At 37.7% G+C, this 21,020-nt stretch overlaps 1 protein-coding gene across 9 annotated transcripts in view; it reads left to right on the forward strand.

Annotated features, from left to right (window-relative positions):
• The window catches only part of Fam13a (family with sequence similarity 13 member A), a 344,751-nt gene that overhangs the window by 154,362 nt on the left and 169,369 nt on the right, over window positions 1-21,020 (forward strand). For all 9 annotated transcript variants that reach the window (XM_047567594.1, XM_047567596.1, XM_047567597.1 and 6 more), the window contains one exon: window positions 9,128-9,281. In XM_047567594.1, the coding sequence (XP_047423550.1) occupies window positions 9,128-9,281 (154 nt within the window). The remainder of the gene's footprint in view (window positions 1-9,127; window positions 9,282-21,020) is intronic.

A 21,020-nucleotide genomic window follows, 5' to 3' on the forward strand; every position in this document is an offset into this window, starting at 1 on the left:
AATTAAGATTATTTTGAGACACAGAGTTATTTTCTTACTGATTTGGTAGTTACCATTTTGTATCTCTCCTGAAATTTGAAACTGGATGGATAATATAACAATACAGAATCCAAATTAACTGGTTGATCGATTGGTGGGCAGTGCTGGGACTGTAACCCAGGACCCCTTGCATGCTAGGCAGGCAGCTTTACCACAGAACTGCACCCAGCAGTTTCAGTACCGTGATGGGCTGAGCTCTTGGTGAAGACCACGTGTGTCTTGGTGTGTGTGTTTCATGACAGGCCTTGCCAATGTTTCTTTAACCCATCTGGAAGCACCCAAGTAGTTCTGTTTTAAGGATCTATAAATCAAAGATACCTGGGTTTGCCCATAACTTGCAGATTTGAGGAATAGTCACACTGCAAATGAAATGTTTTATACATGCTATTTATTCTGATACAGCTGATGACACTGATTATATTCTTTAGACTCTGTTATAAGCATGCAGTCCATGTCTGTACAAAGAGGAAATTAATTTTTAAATTGAATTGTAAAGGAACTGTAAAGGTAAGTTTTGCTTCTTGGAGGACACAGATTTTTTAGTTCCCCTCTAAGTCATTCATTGTACTAGGCTATAATCAAAATATAAGTCAGACTCCCTGCCCTTATGATACTCTCTGATTTGGAGGTAAATACCTTCACAGCAAATCCCAGTGCCACACAGAGCCCTATAAATGCTGTGATAAAAGATCAAATGACTTCTGTGAGAATAAGGAAAAAGCAATGAATTCTAACAGGGTTAGAGGAGAATAACTTAATTGAGCTTTGAAGATAAATAGAATTTAACAAGTGAAGGAGAGGAAAGGCTTTCCATGGAAAAAAAGATCATAAAGTTAAAAATGAATTGTTGTACCTTGGACCCTGAGGTATAGGGGAGAAAATGAAAAATAAGACTAAATGTTACTTGAGGAATTGAAATTGCTAACAGTCTGATGCTGATCACTTTCAGTGGGCATACAACTTATGCTGAAGATTAAGATGTATTTTCTTTTAACAGTTAATTTGAAAAGTTCTGAGAAGTAATATTCTGAAATTAATCATTTAAATGGAAACACACACACACACACACACACACACACACACACACACACAAGGCTTCTGCTTCCTGCTTTAAAATTGCAAGTGGTCCTAATGTGCCATTGAATGTCTATACTATCTTTACATTTTGCTGAAGCGGGTGGAACTTTTTCATACGCCTGCTCTTCCCTGCATTAACCTTGCTCTGAAGTCACCAGTGGCCCATCCTTCCCCACTCCGCGTCTGTTTCTTCAGGTAAACAGAATTACAGAAATGAAAGAGATTCAAGATATCATCACAGCAAAACCCAGATTTTGAAAATGAAGTTTCCAGAGAAGTTCCCAGGGTGACGAGTGCCATAAAGGGCAGAGGCAGCCCAGGAACACAGTTACCTTGGCTCTAAGCCCCAATGCCCCTCCCTGTCTAGAGCAGAGCTAAGACAACCACAAAGGACTTCACACCTCCATGCAACAGTCCCACTTCCCTTTCCATGGATTTGCTTGTTATATTTTAACTGCACTGTCTAATGCAGTTTGTCTGAAACTCCACAAATGCCCCCAGCTTCTTCTGGGTCTTGCAATTTGACAAGAGCCAAGGGCGGTCACAGAATCACTGACTCTTCCAGGATTGTTACCACTCTGTTTTTGACTCATCACTGCTAATCTGCAAATTTAACATCAGCCACATCCTTGTGTAGAAACCCATCTGCTCCTTTACTAACTGTTCTTGCCTCTGTTATTGACAGCTTTTCTCTAAGACACAAAGAAGTTACTTTATCATACTACAGAAGAATTTTTGAGAACTCTTGAAAATGACAATAATGATATTCCAATTTTCACGTACTTCTGAACATTAATTAAATGCTGATTTTGTCATTGCAAACTTGATAATAATTATCCTTAAGAGTAATAATCAGCTATTACTTTTTCACTGTATTGTTTGAAAACATGAGTCTAAAATAGATTGAGACATACCTTTACTTAGCAGTTAATTTTTGAAAGTTATCTATCCATCCAAGTGATTGGGATTTTGATGTCATATATCTGGATATTTAAGCGTATCTGAAAAATTAATGTAACATTTTTTTAACTTATCTTAAATATTTATTATCATACAGACATGGTTGAGTAATGTTTGTGCAATGGTCTTGAGCTTTCATTTTTGGAGTTTTGTGTTCCACTGGTGGTTTTGAGAAGAAAAGACTAATTTATCAGTTGGGTTAATAAGTGATATTCTTTATAAAAATCTGTAATGCAAGGGGAAAAGATAGGTGCTGACATATACAACTTAAACTGAATACCTAGAAACATCAGTAGTTCTTTAGAAGGTAAACATTGCCAAGGGCAGGGCCACGTATAAAAACAATTCTGGAAATTTTGGTTTCTACTGCCTCACCTTAATTCTAAGAAACATTAGGTACTCTACTATTGAATGTTATCTTACCAGCTTTTCATTTATAACATGTAAATGAATGTAGGTCAGTCATAACAGATTCAAAGCAAAACAGTATAAATTTAGAAGCTTTTAAACCTTTTTAAAATGATTTTTTAACATGGCCTTAAGTGATTGCTTTCAGAGGTAGATTTTTCTTTTTTCCCCTTTTTGGCAAGGAGCTGTGTAAGTATTCCAGCATGTCAGCACTTTTAAATTGCAAAACATTAAGGACATAATATCTGCATGGAATTTATGTGCAAGGAGCAGGCAATTTGATCAATGATAACACAGGCACCTTTAGGCCTAGATGAACAATCCCATTGTAAGGGTACTGATAAATCAAATGATGACAGTCCAAAGAGAGGTTCCAGATGAAGTATCGCATCACTCTCTACCTTACTTATTAAGCTTTTTAAAATGAATGACTTAGATTAAGACATAGAACACTTAATACAGTAGCTGACCCTTTTTCACATTTTTATTTCCTTTGGTTTTAGTTACCAATAGTCAGCCATGATCTGAAAATATTAAATGGAAAATTCCCCAAATAAACCATTGATAAGTTTTAAATTGCAGGCCATTCTGAGTGTCACAAAAACTCCATCTCACTTTGTCACACCCAGGATGTAAATCATCTCTTCATCTATATATCCACAGTATATAGGTTACCTACCTGTTAGCGTCTCAGTTATCAGATTGGTTGTCAAGGTATCACACTGCTTATGTTCAAGTAACCCCTATTTTACTTGATAATGTCCCTAATGCAAAAGTAGAGAAGCTGGCAATTCAGATATGCCAAAGAGAGGCATATCTTTTTTAAATAAAAAGGTGAATAATCTCGACCTTAGGAAAGAAAAAGTCATATGCTATGGTTGCTAAGATCTATGGTAAAAATGAATCTTCTGTTCATGAAATTGTGAGGAAGAAAAAAGTGATGCTAATTTTGCTGTCATACCTTAAACTGCAAAAGTATGGGCCTAATATGTGGTAAATTCAGATGGATTGAATTTATGACTGGAAGACATGAACAGAAAATATGTTCCAAATGATAGCAACCGGAGCCCATATGAAGACCTCAGCAGGGCATTCCCTGAACCAAGTGACACCAAGCCATTTACTATAAGCAAGGGATGGTTATATAGATTCAGGAATAAGTTTGGACTGAAAAACATAAAATTACTGAAGAGGCCACACCTGCTGATGAAGAAGCTACTGCCACATTTCTGGCATAGTTGGAGTAAAGAGAAAGGATAACAATCAAAGCAAGTCTTCATTTGTGACAAAGCTGGACTTTTCTCAAAGAAGATGCCCAGAAGAACCTACATTCATAAATGTACAAAGGAGGCACCAGACCATAAGACCTGGGAGGACAGATTCACCTGGTACTATGTGCCATGTTGCAGGACATGTGATGAAGCCAGGTGTAGTGTACAGAGTGAAGAAACCATACTCTCTCAAAATAAAAATCAAGTCAACCCATGTTCTGGCAGTGTAATCAGAAATGTAGGTGACCGCCATCTTTATGAAATGGTTCTACCAGTGCTTCATCCTAGATGTGAACAATATTTTGAAGAGGAAGGGTTATAATTTAAAATTCTGTTGATAATAGACAATTCACCTGGCCATCCTCAGTCTGTTGAGTATGAAAATGAAAATGTCGAAGTTATATTTTTATCTCCACATACAACCTCATTTCTTTAGCTCTTTCACAGGGCATTATTCAGTTTTTCAAAACCATGAACATCTACCTAGCATCACATTTAATTAGCAGTTGATGTAGACCTTAATCTAGACATCATGCTGGAAATTACTCACTATTGTGGATATAATATTAATAATAATATCTAAAACAATAATAATATTAGTCAATGCTGGGATGGATGAATTAAAACCAGAAGCTGTAAATGTGTGCTAGAAAAACTAAGCCATGAGTGATTTTAAAGACTTCCCAGGAACTGATGGAGAAGTTAGAAAAATTATTTGTTGAGCAAGGCAAGTCAAATGGAGAAACATTTGCTGATGTTTGATGAAGAAGTGCAAGAACAGATTGAAAGCCTTTGGAAAAGGGTTAAATGAGGAAATGGAAGAACCTATTGTGTCCTCTACAGAGGAAGAATGGGAGAGGGAGAAGCAGAACTAGCAATGTGGATGCTACCAGAATATGCCAAAATCATTCAAGCTGCATACACATTAAAGGACAAAATTATGGAATACAATCCTTGTATGGAATGCAGCATTGATGTCACCTATCTGATCATGAAAGAATTACAATTTCTTCATTAACACTGGATGAAATAAAAAGAAACAATGACTTCCATTTCCAATGTTATTCTAGTGGTCATCAGCAAAAAGACCTTCAACTATCAAGGGCACCAGTCATTGACATCTTCTACTCCCGACATCCAACTCTCCACATTGTCATGGCTGATGATCCATAATCACCCAAAGGAGATGCTCCACCTAAGGTATTGTCAGGGCAGTAGTATCCTAACAGCATGTCATTCACCTCATTTCATCTCATCCTGTAGGTATTGTATGATCTTACATTATCACAGGAAGAAGTGTAGTACAATAAAATATTTGAAAGAGAGACCACATTGCATAACTCACACATAGTTTTGCAAACTATTCCTAACATAACTTTGAAAATTTTGATTCTCACAAGATCCTTAAAATGTTATTAACATGTCTGTTTTTGCAAATGAAGAAACAAGCATTCAAAGCTGTAACTTTCCAAAAGCTACACTATATAAGTAGTGGAGCTAGAACCTGAACCTCATTTTCTAAAACTCTGAAACCCCCACCCCACCCTGCTAGCCTCTTGCTCTGAAAGCCCCACTCTTCTGTGTATTGACTACCTGGTAGTTCTGATGGTTTAGGAGCCAGTAGTTAACTTTTACAGTGACATACTAGAGGCACGACAGCAGTGTTTCTCAATCTTTTTTTGTATTATATTTCTCCTGAGGAGCATTTTGAACTTCTTTTTTTACTATTCACCCCCCCACACACACACACTCCTTTAAATTTCAACACCTTAGATTTACTATGTACCTATGTGTGCATTAAATGTATTTCTGAATTTAGAAGATAACTTGTCTCTTTAGTTTCATTCTCTGGGGACCAGCCTCCAAGGCTTGAGAATTTGTTTCAGCTTCACCCCATGGATTATTGCTTCTGCCCTCTGAGTCATCCTTTTTTAAAAAGAAGCAGTACCTCTTTGCAACAAATAGTTTTATCAGTCTGCTTCCTGACAATAGAATTCAGGAGGTCTAACAGCCTCCTGTCTGTCTTTCCATTCTAAGCTGCCAGTGTGTCTGTTGCAATAAATAGTACCAAAAACTTTGTTGAATCTTATGGGGATTTCACAGGGATTCAGCCCCATTATAAAAGACACACATTAATAGACCTTTGCAAAGCAATCCTTTTCTATCTTTGGCTCATGCTAAAATGGCCAAGGTCTCCCTTGCCTTTAAAGTTCTCTAATTTGATTGAAATGATTTGTGAGATACTCTTAATCATTTGACAAGGTCCTCAGTGTGGCGGAATAATATGAGCTTTTGATTTTTCTGCAGTTTTAGCAAAAGATTTATAATCACACTCAACTTTTTCTATAAAGTCTGCTTCCCTGACAGTGAATTGCTTAATTCTAGTGTCCTTTGCCTTCTGAAGAGTGAGACTTTACAAACAAGTACCATTTTCTTTTTGTGTGGGTTCTTCCCTCAGTGTCTTTCTCTTCCCTTTGAATTTTACTGTAGTGGCAAGAAGAAGCCAGGTGGCACTTTTGAAACATTGCTTGGAAATCACTTGAAGAGTATATCTAAGGTTATTGCTTACAAGTTCTGCTTTCCCATAATTGCAGGATCCAATTTTGCTAAGCTTTCTGCCACCATAACAAGGATATCTCTCCCTCAGTTTCCGGTAACATGTGTCAATGGAAAATAACAACTCAACTTCGAGAAAATGTGGAAATGGTTTATTCTGAGCCAGCATGCATAACCATGCCTCAGGAACACAAACTCAAGTCAACAACGTGAGCTCAGGAAGGACATAGTAACCAAAGGATGTGGTTCTCCCAGGAAGGAGATTGCACAGCTTTTGTACTCCTAAAAGAAAGTGGGTGGGTCATCAAATTGGTCAACTACAAAAGAAGCAAAGAATCTTCTTCCAAAAAAAAAAATGTTTCAACAATACACAGAAATCCCCTACAGGATTCAGACCTCATTCCAAGCCTTAAGGCTAGAAAAGGCCAGAGGTCTGTCAAACTTGATATACATTTTTCCTGTGGTCACAGAAATGGTAGGTGAGACGCAGGCTGACAGGTTGCACCAAAGGAACTAAAAATGGTATAGTACAACCTTGGCTTCCATCTACTCTATCTCCCTGAGGTCTCAGTGTCCCAATCAGTGTACAACCTGAAAGTTCTCAAGTACAAATGCAGCCTCCCTGGAGAACTTCAGTTCACACACATTCCTCATTTCTTTGGAGCCCTCACCAGTGTGTCCTTAAAGTCCAGATTTCCATTGACAACCTGCTCAAAGCATGGTAGGCTTTCTCTTTGATGCCATTCAAGTTCTTCCAGTGTCATTCCACTAGCTAGTTCCAAAGCCACTCCCAAGCTTTTTTGTTATAGCAGCACCCCACTTTCAGATACCACACTCTACTAGTTTTCTATTGTTTCATAACAAATTGTCACTGTCTTTGTGGCTTAAAAGACATTTGCTATCTCACAAATTGCCAAGGGTCTGGAATCAGGCACTACTTATCTGGGTCCTCTGTTCTTGGTCTCACAACCAACATAGCAACTGGGTGCATTATCATCTGGGGATTTGAGTTTGGGGAAGAATCTGCTTTCAAACTCATTGATCTCATTGACAGGCTCCATCTCCTTGCAGCTGCACAACTAAGGACCCCAGCCTCTCACTGGGTTTTACAGCTGGAAGCTGACTGAGATCCCCATAGTTCCCTGCCATCTGTGCTCTTGCCTTCTTCCAGGCCCTCTAGCAGCATGGCAGCTTCTTTCTTCATAGCCAGCAGGAGAATCTCTCTGTTCTGCAAATAGAGAATCTCATTTAATATAATGTAATCATGGGAGTGACATCTTATCAACTTTGCAAATTCTCTTGACTAGAAGCAAGTCACAGCATCTTAGAAGAGATTATACAAAGGTATGACTCACTGGGAGACCCCTTAGGGTAGGTATCTTGCAGGTGGTCTAGTAGGGTGAATAATGTCCCCCAAAGACATTAGGTCTTGGTTGATGGAACCTGTAAATGTTACCTTTTGTGGGAAAAAGAGTCTCTGCAGATGTGGTTAAGGTAGAAATCCTGAAATAAAAGAATCATGGATTATCTGGGTGGACACTAAATGCAGTCACATGTATATTTGTAAGAAGGAGGCAGAGGGAGATTAGACACATACACAAAGGAGAAGGCCATGGAAGAAGGAGCAGAGAGGGTTTGATAGCACTGTCTTTAGTCGAAGATTGGTGTGATACAGCCAAAACCAAGGAATGCTGGCAGCCACCACAAATGAAGAAGGTCAAGGAATAGATTCTTTTAGAGCCCCAATAGGGAATCTAGCCCAGCTGACAACTCAGTTTTGGCCTAATGATACAGATTTTCCTTTTAAGGTCTCTAGAACTGAAATATATTTTTTTGTTGTTTTAACCCACCCAGTTTGTGGTAATTTGTTATAGTAGCCACAGGAAACTAATGCAAGTGAGCATTCAACTATAGTAGTGTTACTTTTTAAATGTAGTTCACTAGTTATCCAGTAAAGCTAAGCATCCTTTTACAAGGATGACTGTTCAGATGTTGTCATCTGTGAGCATTCCAACTCATGTCCTTTGTCACTTTTCCTTTTGGATGGGTTCTCTTTCTTAAATAAGTAAGAGTTCTTTACATAGTCTAGCCACTAATCCTGTGTCAGTTATATGTGTTATTGAAGAAGATAACTTCTTCCAACCTTGGTCTTTTTTTTACGTTGTTAATGATCTGTTCTGATCTGTTCTGCATTCAGACTCATTTTTAACTTTTTTTATTATGAGAAATTTTAAACATCCAAGAGAAACTACTATTTCTCTTGCTGAAGTTGAGATAGCTATCTCTCTTGCTCAGCTAAGTGATAGGTACGTAGAAATCTTTCACATATTTTTCACTCAGATTCAACAGTAGCTGTCTTCTTTTTCTCCAGAAGTATTCGTTTTTTTTCCTTTAATGTTTGTACTTTTTATGTATTATCTAGAAGATCCTTTAATACAGATTGTGTTGCAATTATTCCTGTGGTTGAATATTTCTATCATGATAACGCTCTTTTTCACTTTTACTTTAATATATATGTTATCTTGGGCATACCAATTTTAATATATTCAAAGCATGAGCAACATCAGTGCTAATCTATTTTCTTCTGGAGTAGCCTGACTTTCCCTAGTCAGCACAAACTGTTGATTCAGATCTTGAGAACTTACCAATTGCCCCAACAACGTCATGCACGTTACCATAGAGCTTATTGAAAATCCCATGCATCTTTATAAGAAGGTTAATCATTTAGGAGGTGTCAAATATAATCTGAGTCAGATATGCTGGCATTGTTGTTTATGCTAAGTAATTCCTCTCAATTTTTTTTTTCTTATTTCTAGTGTGCCAACTGGGCTTGAAGGCATGAAAGAACAGGACCTTTGCAACAAGATAATGGCTAAAATCCTAGAAAATTATAATACCCTCTTTGAAGTAGAGTATACAGAAAATGATAATCAGAGGTGTGAAAACCTGACTAGGCTTATCATAGTAAAAGTAAGTAAATTTTGGTGTTTGATTCTCAGTATCGCTATAATTCTGATGGAAGATTTTTTTTAACAGTTTGGTGTATCATAAAAATCCCATCCAAATGTAACCTCAGACTATTAGTCCTATGTGTGTGAAGTTCTTCTAATGACATCTGTTTCCTCTACTAAATGTTTATTAAGTTAGTATATGCTCTAAGATTCAAGAATAATTGTGATTTTTATGTTTGCTTGTTGCTATAAAATCATCTTGAAAGAGCTCATGTGAGCCTAGTGTGCTGGTATATTGGGCTGCTGTTTCTGTGGAAGCCTGTTGTTACTTCCACAGAAGCCATCTTCTGTGGGACACCTTCCCACCACTGTGTTCAGGATTGCTGCCCTGCTACCAGATCACAAACTCTGAAGTCAACATTCCTCTTTTTGTCTCCCTGGTGGCTGGCACACTTTCCAGCCCAACTTTTGGTTTTAAGTCCCACATATTAGTCCTTGAAAACTATCATCAGTGAAGATCAGTAGTTTAGACTCCTATAAAGGAGTCCTTGACAATACGACCTACATCTTTTTCTGTATTGACTGATAACCGATAACATATTCTTTACATATTAGACAGATGCATGTAGAGCTCTAAGACCTACATTTGAAAGTCAAATGGTAATCATCCAAACCAAATTCTCCTGAAGTGGGGAAAGAAGGAAGTCATCTTATTTATTTCTCTTTTATGTTGATGTAAATCATGAGAATGGTTTCCTCATACTTATCAGATCTACAGACCACACTGTGCTCCTGTTGACCCAAGTGTGATGACTTAATGGAAACAGATGCACTTGATAGATGCATTTGAAAGGAGTTTTCATCTTTTCTTCTAACTGTGGTCATGACTTTGAAGGAGGAAAAAAAAAGTCATGGATATCAAGTAGCACTGCACCAAAGCAGGAAAATAAGACCCCATACTAGGTTTTCTTAACTGAAGTTTACACTATCAGTACACCAGACTCCCTAGAATCTGCAGAGTACTCTTCTGGGAGCTGAGAGGAATGCACTTAGCAGGTATCTTGCCAGCATGATAGAACTTTAAACTGAAATTTGAGGTGAGAAGAAAATAATACTCAGATAAAATAATAAAATGAGATAACTGGAGAATAGGAGGTATAACCTAAGTTGGCAGCAATATAGTAGCTGAAAAACATGTGTCACCGATTCACAAGAGAAAAAAGAAGCACTTTAGCCTTACTATGGAAAAATTAAATAAGTGATTTTTAAGTAGAAAAAAAACTTCCTTAATTTTGTGTCCGTAATACTTTGCAAAAGATCCCTTTTTAAATTTTTTTTTATTGTAAACAAATGGGATACATGTTGTTTCTCTGTTTGTACATGGCGTAAAGGCATACCATTTGTGTAATCATAAATTTACATAGGGTAATGTTGTTTGATTCATTCTGTTATTTTTTTCCCCTTCCCCCCACCCCTCCCACCCCTCTTTTCCCTCTATACAGTCCTTCCTTCCTCCATTCTTGCCCCCCTCCCTAACCCTAACTCTAACCCTAACACTAACCCCTCCCACCCCCCATTATGTGTCATCATCCACTTATTAGCGATATCATTCGTCCATTGGTTTTTTGAGATTGGCTTATCTCACTTAGCATGATATTCTCCAGTTTCATCCATTTGCCTGCAAATGCCATAATTTTATCATTCTTTTTGGCTGAGTAATATTCCATTGTATATATATACCACATTTTCTTTATCCATTCATCAATTGAAGGACATCTAGGTTGGTTCCACAATCTGGCTATTGTGAACTGAGCAGCTATGAACATTGATGTGGCTGTATCTCTGTAATATGCTGATTTTAAGTCCTTTGGGTATAGGCCAAGGAGTGGAATAGCTGGGTCAAATGGTGGTTCCATTCCAAGTTTTCTAAGGAGTCTCCACACTGCTTTCCAGAGTGGCTGCACTAATTTGCAGCCCCACCAGCAATGTAAGAGTGTACTTTTTAAATTTTTAAAGGGCAAATGACTCTGTTTCAGCTAAATCTTTGATAAAAACTTTTTTACACTCAGACCTTTTTGTTAGGACTCATAAGATAAACAAACATAGAGTCTAATTCAAATAGATAATTATGATCTCTTAGGCACAGACTTGCTGAGATATAGCTAATTGCTGGAATACGCCAATGAGAGATTGCATGTTGTGTAAGGAAAGTGACACCTGTTGAGATAAGAGGAAGAGTGCCCTGCGTGGAAATCCTTGAGCAAGTAGGAGGAAGCCCCGTGGAGGTGGTAGGATGAGATACAAGATAACACACATGAACAGGTAATATTATGGGAGCCACATGCAGTTATCTTGGGTAGATGACAAATATGATTCCTCTCTTAAGTTTCAGATCTGGCCTAGTGGTAGAAAAGTGTCATGATTAAAAACTGTGTGTCTATACTCAGAAAAGACTCATTCTGTTAAATCAGAATGTTTGATGCAATGTTTATTTCAACTCATCTTGCTGCTAGACTCATCTCTAAGAAGGTAGAGAATGCAACCAGGGAATATGATTCCCTGAACATTACCAATAAGGATGAAATAGAAATCATGGAAACCATTTAGAAAGGATGTGCCAATGCTATTTTAGAGTTCATGATACTAGAAGGAGAACATGCTGGCCGTTGTTAGCTGTGTAAACCTGAACAGTACCTGGAAAATAGATTTTTGTTTTTGATTCCAAAGATTATAAAACACTGCAGGGTGGCCAGGGAAAACCTGCACCTCCTTCTTTTTACATAAGTATCCTAATCCCATCATGAACCCCCACCCGCATGACCTAATCTGAATCTAATTACTTCCTAAAAGGCCCCACTTCCAAATACCATCACATTGGGCCTTAGGATTTTAAGACGTGAATTTTAGAGGGACACAACATTTTCAGTCTGGAAATGTTGCTGAGCTAGAATCCTTAGTTTCTCCTTTCTCATTCCCACTGGGATTCATAGTTTGCCTTATATATGTCTCTTGGAATAGATGTTTCTTGTCCACTCCACTATCGCTACTATAGAATAGGGAATGTGGTAATCACACAATTTTCAAACTGTTCTCCCTCCTCTAAGCTCACCTCTTCCCATCTTCTCATCAGTTATTAAAATGTTCCTAAAAGCCAAACCTGAGAACAAATTCCTGCTAAAGTAAACGCACTTTTTGCTATTCTTCTAGTTTTGCCTTTTACTCATTTTTCTGGTGGTATAAAATTCACACTTCTTAAATTGAAATTCGGACCCTTCGTGCTCTGCCCCAACCCAATCTTTCTCCATGAAATAGTGAATGAATACTGGATAGCTTTTTTGTTCTTGCTATGTCTCTGGCCTCAATTTGTCTCTTTTGAGGAATTCTCAATCAGACCTAAGCATTGCAGTTTCCTAGGCTTATTCTTTTTTTTTTTTTTAACTTGTTCTAATTAGTTATATATGACAGTAGAATGCATTGATGTATTTTGATAAATCATATATAAATGGAGTATAATTTATCATTTTTCTGATTATACATATTGTAGGATCATATTGGCTTTTTCTTAAGTCTTAAATCCAAAGCTCTGCCTGATAAGACACATACACATATCTAACTGATGAGTGGTCATTTGCCACTGCATATCCCATGAATTTCCTCATTCTCCTTCCTTGCTATAGAAGGGCTAACGCTCAGTTTGTACTCCGGAGCTTCATAATTGGCCACCTATGCACACAATTGCTTCAAGTTGATATCGATCAGTCACTGTTATGCTGAAATCTAATCCCAGTCTAACAGTATTAGAAGCAGAGTCTTTGGAAAGTAATCAGTTTGTGATTGTACAGTTCTCATGAATGAAGCCCAGAGAGCTAGCTAGTTTGCTCTTTTCACCATGTGAAGTTACAACAAGGACCCTCACCAGAAACCAACCGTATTAGCACCCAGATCTCTGACTTCCAGCCACCATAACTAGGGGAAACAAATTTCTTTTGTTTATTATTTACTCTATCTACAGTACTTTCTTCTAGCAGCCCAAACTAAGATAATCATAACTAATCACCATTAATTTCTGCTGTCTAGGTATCTTAAGTCTCTCTCTTCTTCCCCAAACTCACAGTGCATCCTCCTGACTCTTATCTAGGCAAGAGAATGCTACACTTTCACAATCACCTGATGACCCATATTAGTCTGTTTGTGTTGCTGTAACAGAATATCACAAACTGAGTGATTCATAATGATCAGAAATTTATTGACTCACAGTTCTGAAAGCCAGGAAGTCTAATATCAAGGAACCAGCTGGTTCGGGAAATTCTGATTTTAAGATGGCACCAGGAGTGTGGCATCCCCAGAGGGGAGGAACACTTTGTTTCACATGGAGAAGAACAAAGGCAAAAGGGAGTTATATTCACGTTATGGTTAGATCTGAGGTAACCCTGGAAAGCTCATGATTGAAGCATGAGAGCTATAACCTGATCAGTTCATTAATCTATTGTGGCTCTCTCTCTTTTCTTTTGGGCTGCTATGACCTGAGGAACATTCCCCTGTCATGATGTTCTGCCTCACCTTGGGCCCAAAGCAATGGAATTGGCCAGCCATGGACCAAGAACTCTAAAACCATGAACCAAAATAAATGCTTCCTCCTCTAAGTTGTTCTTGTCAGGGATTTTGGTCACAGTGACACAAAGTTGTCTAAATCAGAAATTGGTATCCGAAGTGAGATTGTTGTGACTAACCTGATCATGTGGTACAAAAGCCTTTAGAACTGGTTAGTGGGAGGAGTTTGGAAAAGTTTGGACATGCAGGCTGGAAAAGCCTTAGAATGTTGTAACAGACCTTAACGGGTAATTCTGGTTGGAGGTCAGAAGACCAGAATGCTACTAGGAATGTAGACAGTAAAGACTGAGGTTTCAGAGGGAACAGGGACTCTATTGGAAATTGAACTAGTGGCCATTTATGCTATGTTCTGGCAAAGAAGTTGTCTATATTTTGCCCAGGTCCTGAGACTTTCAGTGAGGCTGAATTTAAAGGTGTTGGACTAATTAATCTGGCAGAGGAAATTTCAAGGCAGCACAGAATTAAGGCAGTGGCATGGGTGTTTCTCACAGCTTTTAGCCAGGTTTACTATGAGAAAAAGGAGCAAAAAGCAAAGATAAAAGATTTTTTTGTTTTTGTTTTTGTTTTTTTTTTATACTGGGGGATTGAATCCAGTGGTGCTTTATCACAGAACTATATCCCAGTGCCCTTTTTATTTGAGACAGGGTCTCACTAAGTTGCTCAGGGCCCTACTAAATTGCTCAGGCTGGCCTTGAATTCATGATCCTCCTGCCTCAGCCTCCCAGGTCACTGGGATTGTATGAATGAATCAGAATGCCTGGTTAAAGATGAAAGACTTTTAAAATTTGCAGTTTGACTGAAAAAGCCATGTAAAACTGGAGCCAAAGAAGATGTGGTTGTTAAAGAGATTACTGCCACTAAAGAGAAGCAAATTACTTTGCACAGAGACAATAGGAAAGAAACCTTGAAGGTATTTCAGGAATCAGCATGACCACACCTATGGCAGGCTCAAGAGTATAGAAGTGAAACTCATTTAAGAGACCTTGGGGGCATCCTGCTCACCATGGGTTCCTAGAAAACTGTTTCCTGAGGATTCATTTCACCATGCTCAACTGCCCAGAAACTCAGGCCACTGCATCCCTGGTCTGAGGAGGCCCAGCTACTACTGGAGCTGCTGGCAGACTTTGGCATCATTCATGTGGTGCTGGTTCTGCAGGAATGCAGGATGCTGAAGTTTAGGTGTCATGAAAACTTCCACCAAGATTTCAAAGGAAGGCCTGGGAGGCCAGGCAAAGTGTAGAAGGGACAGAATCCCTGCAGACGACTCCTAAGAAGGTGATGTGTGAAACCATGAGAAGGACACTGAAACTGAAGTAGAGATCCCCAGGATTAAGAGATGCCAGAAACATGGAATGTCTGCCAGGGAAAGCTGCTGACTGAAGACAGAACCAGCTAAAGAGAGAGAAGATGTGACTTTCAACCAGCAAGACTGTAAGAATGGGGCTACCCAAGTCCCTTGGCTGCTGTATCTGGAGCCCATGATGGAGATATGTTCTGTCCACCAAGTGCTACAGGACCCACAGGATTTGTTAGTCCGGCTGAGTTGCAGTCTTGCATTGGTCCCATCCCTTCTCTCTATATCCCTATTCTTCCCTTTTGGAATGGAAATATTTACTCTATGTCAATGTATGTTGGATGTATGTAACTGAATTTTTACAGGGGCTTAAAACCAAGAGTTTGACTTGAGTTTTTGTTGTTGTTGTACTAGGTATTGAACCCAGGATTGCTTTGATACTGTGCTGCATCTCCAGGCTTTTTTATTTTTATTTTGTGACAGTGTCTCACTAAGTTACTGAGGCTGACCTCAAACTTGTGATCCTCCTGCCTCCACTTCCTGAGTCACTTGGATTACAGACATGCACCACTACACCCAGCTTTGCCTTGAGTCTTGAAGGAAAGTGGTATTTGTACTTTTGGGCAATACTAAAATGGTTAAGACTATGGAGACTTTTGGAGATGAACTAAATGCATTATGCATTGCATTGTGAGATGGACATGAGCTTTTGGGGCCGCTGGCAGAGTCTTATGGTTTGGATATGAGTTGTCGCCCAAAAACTCACAAATGAACTATGAGAATTGTAACCTCATCAGTGCAGTAGTCCATTTGATGGATTAATAATTTGAAAGGACAATTGTACTGGGAGAATGGAGAGAGAAAGTAGATCACTGGGGTGTGCTTTTGGAGTTTGTATTTTGTCTGTAGTCCCTCACGCTCTCGCTCTTCCATCTGGCAGCCATGACCTGAGATGCTTTCCTCCACCATACCCTTCTACTGTGATGTTCTGCCTCACCTCTAGCCCAGAGCAATGGAATCAGTGATTGTGAACCAAGACCTCTGAAACTATGAGCCAAAATAAACTTTTCCTCCTTTAGGTTGTTCTAGTCAGGTATTTCAGTCATAGTGAGGCAAAACTGACTAACACAATAAGCCATTTATAATGGCTTTAATCCCACCCGTGAGGTAGGAGCCAATGCAACCTAATCACCTAATTCCTCAGAATGTTACAATGGTAATTAAAATTCAACATGTATTTTAAAAGGGACAAACATTCAGAACATAGCATGATATCCAAAAACAAGTTCAACATCTTTAGCAATTAAGGAAATGTAAATCAAAACTAAATCGAGATTTTATTTCACTCTAGTTAGAATGGCAGCTGTCAAAAGCACAAATAATAATAAATGCTAGAGAAGATGTGAGGAAAAAGGAACATTTTATAATGTTGTTACATTGTAAACTAGTGAAACCACTATGGGAGTCAATGTGGAGGTTCCTCAAAAGACTAGGGATGGAACCTCCATATGATCCAACTATACTGTTTCTCAGTATTTATCCTAAAGAATTAAACCCAGCATACCATAGTTGATAAATGCATAGCCATGTTTATTGCAGAGCAATTCGTAATACCTAAATTATAGAACCAAGCTAAAATGTCTGTCAGTGGGTGAATGAATAAAGAAAATGTGGTATGTATACACAATGAAATTTTATTCAGTCATAAAGAAGAATTAAATTATGTCATTTGTAGGAAAGTGGATGGAACTTGAGAGTATTATATTACACAAAATAAGCCCTTAACAAAAAGTGAAGAATCATATGTGGAAACTAGAGATGGGTATTTCATGAAAATAGAAGGCAGACTCATAGAGTAGATGAAAAGTCCCCAGGGAAGGAGAGGGGAGAGAAAAGAGAAATACTAAGGAATGATATTAACCAAATTATGTTGTTATATTGTATGCATGTATGGATATCTAACAACAAATCCCAGAATTATGTGTAATTATAATACACAAAAAAATGGAAGAAAAACAAAAACCCATACATGACCCCAGGCCTACTAAATCTGAAACTCATTAGACTCTGAAAACTGTACTTTAAAAGACTTCATTGATGATTCTAATAACCAACCAGATTTAGGAACTGATGAATCCCTGGAAAATGACTACAATAGTCTCCTTACTGAGTCATTTTGACTCAACTCTCCCCTTTTGGCTGCCTGAATTACTTCCTATCATGAAAATACGAACATCTTAGCTGGGTGCCACCAGGTGCTGTGGTGCATGCCTATGATCCCAGAAACTCAGGAGGCTGAGGCGGGAGAATGGAAAGCTTAAAGCCAGCCTCAGCAAAAGCGAGGCACTAAGCAACTCAGTGAGACCCTGTCTCTAAATAAAATAAAAAAATAGGGCCAGGGATGTGGCTCAGTGGTCAAGTTCCCCTGAATTCAATATGAACATCTTTTCACATAAAAAAAAATCTGCAATGGTTCCTCCTAACATATTTGTGTATTATAAAATATAAACACATAACAAATGAAGCTTTTTATGATCAGAACCAACTTTAACTATTAATACTTCTTTCCTACCATTCCTCATATATCATTGCACCAGGTGTTGATGACTGATGTTACATAGGAGCCTTGTCATCTCAAACCTTATACTGTGAACATGTCCAGCTAGTGAGCACTGTACCTGGCACTGAAAAGTCCCTGATCGGTTCATTTTATCTAAAATAACATCTGTGATCACATCACAGACTCTGTACTATAAAATGAAAAATTATATTTTTCAAATTAATTAAATAAAATAGAAATATGACAGTCAATTGAATATCTAATGACTGCCTCATCTTTAAAAAAAAGATACTAGATGATTCTGAAATTGTTAACAATTCTGGGAAGAGCACAAGTACTAGGGTAGAAAAATGTGTGCTTATGAATATGTGTGTGTGTGTGTGTGTATACGCATATTTTTTTTTTTATGTTTGGTCTGTTCATTGAACAAGGGCCTCATGTATGCTAAGACATGAGTACCACTGACCTACACCTCAAGCCAAGGCCTATATCTTTAACCTCAGTAACATGACTCTGGGGGATTTATAATGTCTCTATTCCTTTTTCTTATTATCTAAAATGGAGAAAAACATTGATTTGCTGTGGGATTCAAACCATTAATGCTTGTAGAAGTGCTTTCAAAGATAGTTAAATATTATAGAAATGAAAGGTATTAATTTTTCTCTTTAGCAAGTAGCTAATGAAGGTATTGGCTTACTTTGAAACAATTTGATTAGTGATAACTTCATGTATTAATAAAGATGTACTATAAACTTAGATCACAGCATTCTGAAATCAGGCAGAATGATTAGAGCTTCTTATTTATGTAACTCTGGGAAGCCTACTTAATCTGTCCTTCAATCTTGGTTTGCTTATCTGAAAAATAGGAAAACTATCAGTAATTTACCATTTTCTGTTATCACTAAATGAAGCAATGAAATATCTTTAGCTTTAAAATAAAGAAATAATCAGTCTCATGACCTCTGCTATTACCTTACTTCTCTTTCCCATAAAAGCAAAAGAGCTTGATTATATAAGGAATGAAGTCAAAGCAGAAAAATTAACTTGCCACAGATTATGACTCATGACAGAAGGGGTACTGCTTCTAGACATTTCTTGTTACTAGTTCCATATTCTGCTTTTCTTGACATGATTAAATTAAGTATCCTCTTTGGAAAAGCAAGAATCTGCACCCTCAATGAACAGTATGATATGATTTTAGTATTAAATGTGTCTATCTTGATATGCTCTTTAGAAAATGAATCATAATTCTTTGTTCTTAGAAAAAAATCAATTTTGGTCTTTGATTTTTCTGAAATCTTTAATTCTTTAGATAATCCAACAAGTTATTAGTAATTGCATCTTATAGGGAAGAATACAGAGAATTTCAGAGGCTAAATAACTTGTCCCCATTCAAATATTAAGTGGTTAGATGAGCATTTGAAGTCAGGTTTTCTGGATTCAATGTATGTGTTCCTCGGCTGCCTTTCATTCTGCCTATACATAAGGTAACACAGGCCAGATGATACTGCTGCTATTTAAAAGAAATGTCATGTGCTATGGAACTACGAAAGATAAGTGTTAAGAAATAAAGACAACTCCTTTAAGTGGAAGCTTTGAGGAAGGATAGGGTATTCAAGTGGCTCTGTGAAAAATGACAAGGATTTCAAGTCACTGAGCACAGGAAGTGGTATGGATATGGGAAAACTAGAGCTGAAGGATGGGCTTAAAGACTGCAGTCTTTATTTAGTGGTGACCACGTATTTCTGTGTAAACTGCAGGAAATCATGGGAGAGAGCTAGATAAGAGAGCTTAGCTAGTATGGAGTACTAATCATCAGTGAGATGCAAATCAAAACCATGAGATATCTGCTAACACCTTCTAGGGTGACTGTTCACAAAGAGACAAAAGACAGCAAGTGTTGGTGAAGATGTGGAGAAAAAGGAATTGTTGTATACTGTTTCTGGAAATGCAAAATGGTACAGCTACTATGGAAAACAGTATGGAGGTCCTCAAAATTAAAAATAGAACTACTCTATGATTCAGAAATCCCACCTTCAGCTGTGTATCCAAAAAAATTGATATCAGGATCTCAATGAGGTATTTGCATTCCCATGTTCATTGTAGATATTATTCATAACAGCCAAGATGTGAAAACAACCTAAATGCCCATAGATGGAAGAAAGGAAGAAAATATGGTATATACTTTCAATGGAATATTTAAAGAAAAGGAAATCCTACCATGTGCTGCAACATGGATGAGCCTTGAAGACATTGTGCTAAGTGAAATAAGCTAGTCACCAGACAAACTGTGTGAGTTCTCTTACAGTAGGCATCTAAAATAAACTGATAGAAGCAGAGAATAAAACAGTGATTGTCAGAAACTTGGGAGAAGAGGAAGAGGAGTTGCTATTCAATAACTAGAAAGTTTCAGTCTTGCAAGTTGAAGGAGTTCTAGAGATCTGTTCTAAAATATTGTGCCTATACTTCACAATACTGTATTGGTCTCTTAAAAATTTTAAAGGGTAAGACTCATGTTAATTGTTCTTATCACAATGGAAAAGCAAAACAAACAAGAAACTACAATAGAGTTTATGGAATTAAAACCTAAAGAAATGGAAGAAGAATAAAAAGCATAAAGAACAGGTTGAATTTAATTGAAGCTGCATTTTAGGTTTTTGTTTTGTTTTTGTTTTTGTTTTTTTACTTAACCTTTGGTACAAGCATTAGGCTGTCAAGCCTAATATCTCTTCCAGTCTCCAATCAGTAGCTGCAAAACTCATCATGGCTTCCTTAGTGCATTCATCCTCCTCTTCTAAAAGATAGTGTTCCTCCACCAGGAGACCAGGGCAAGCACAAGAAAAGAGGTTTATCTCCATCACACCTCCCACAACTTCAACTTCCCTGCCATTCTTTGGAAGTGAGATTCAGTGCATACAAGTTTTTTTCAGGCTCTGTAGTACTTTCTCCATTTGCAGTAGATACAGTTGCTGCAACACTAGCAATTTTGGATAGACCTCTTAACACTGTGACATTTGGAGAAATCTGTGATCTGCTGAAGGTCTGACAATGTATGCATTAACTTTTGGCTTTTTGGTCTGTATTTTCATGAATTTGGCAAATGGATTTCATAGTCAGTGGTCGATAGCTATGGTCATTTCTTGTTTCACTTAAGATGGAAATTTCTCATTATTTTTTGAGTTTTGTAGGTTTCAAGGAATAAATGTAAGTAGGAATGTTTTTATTTCATAAAATTGGAAGGTCAAAGTTGTGTTTCTGAATAACTGAGTTAGGAGAAGCATCTCTTTCAAGTC

Source organism: Sciurus carolinensis, chromosome 10, assembly GCF_902686445.1.
Source record: "Sciurus carolinensis chromosome 10, mSciCar1.2, whole genome shotgun sequence".
NCBI lineage: Eukaryota > Metazoa > Chordata > Mammalia > Rodentia > Sciuridae > Sciurus > Sciurus carolinensis.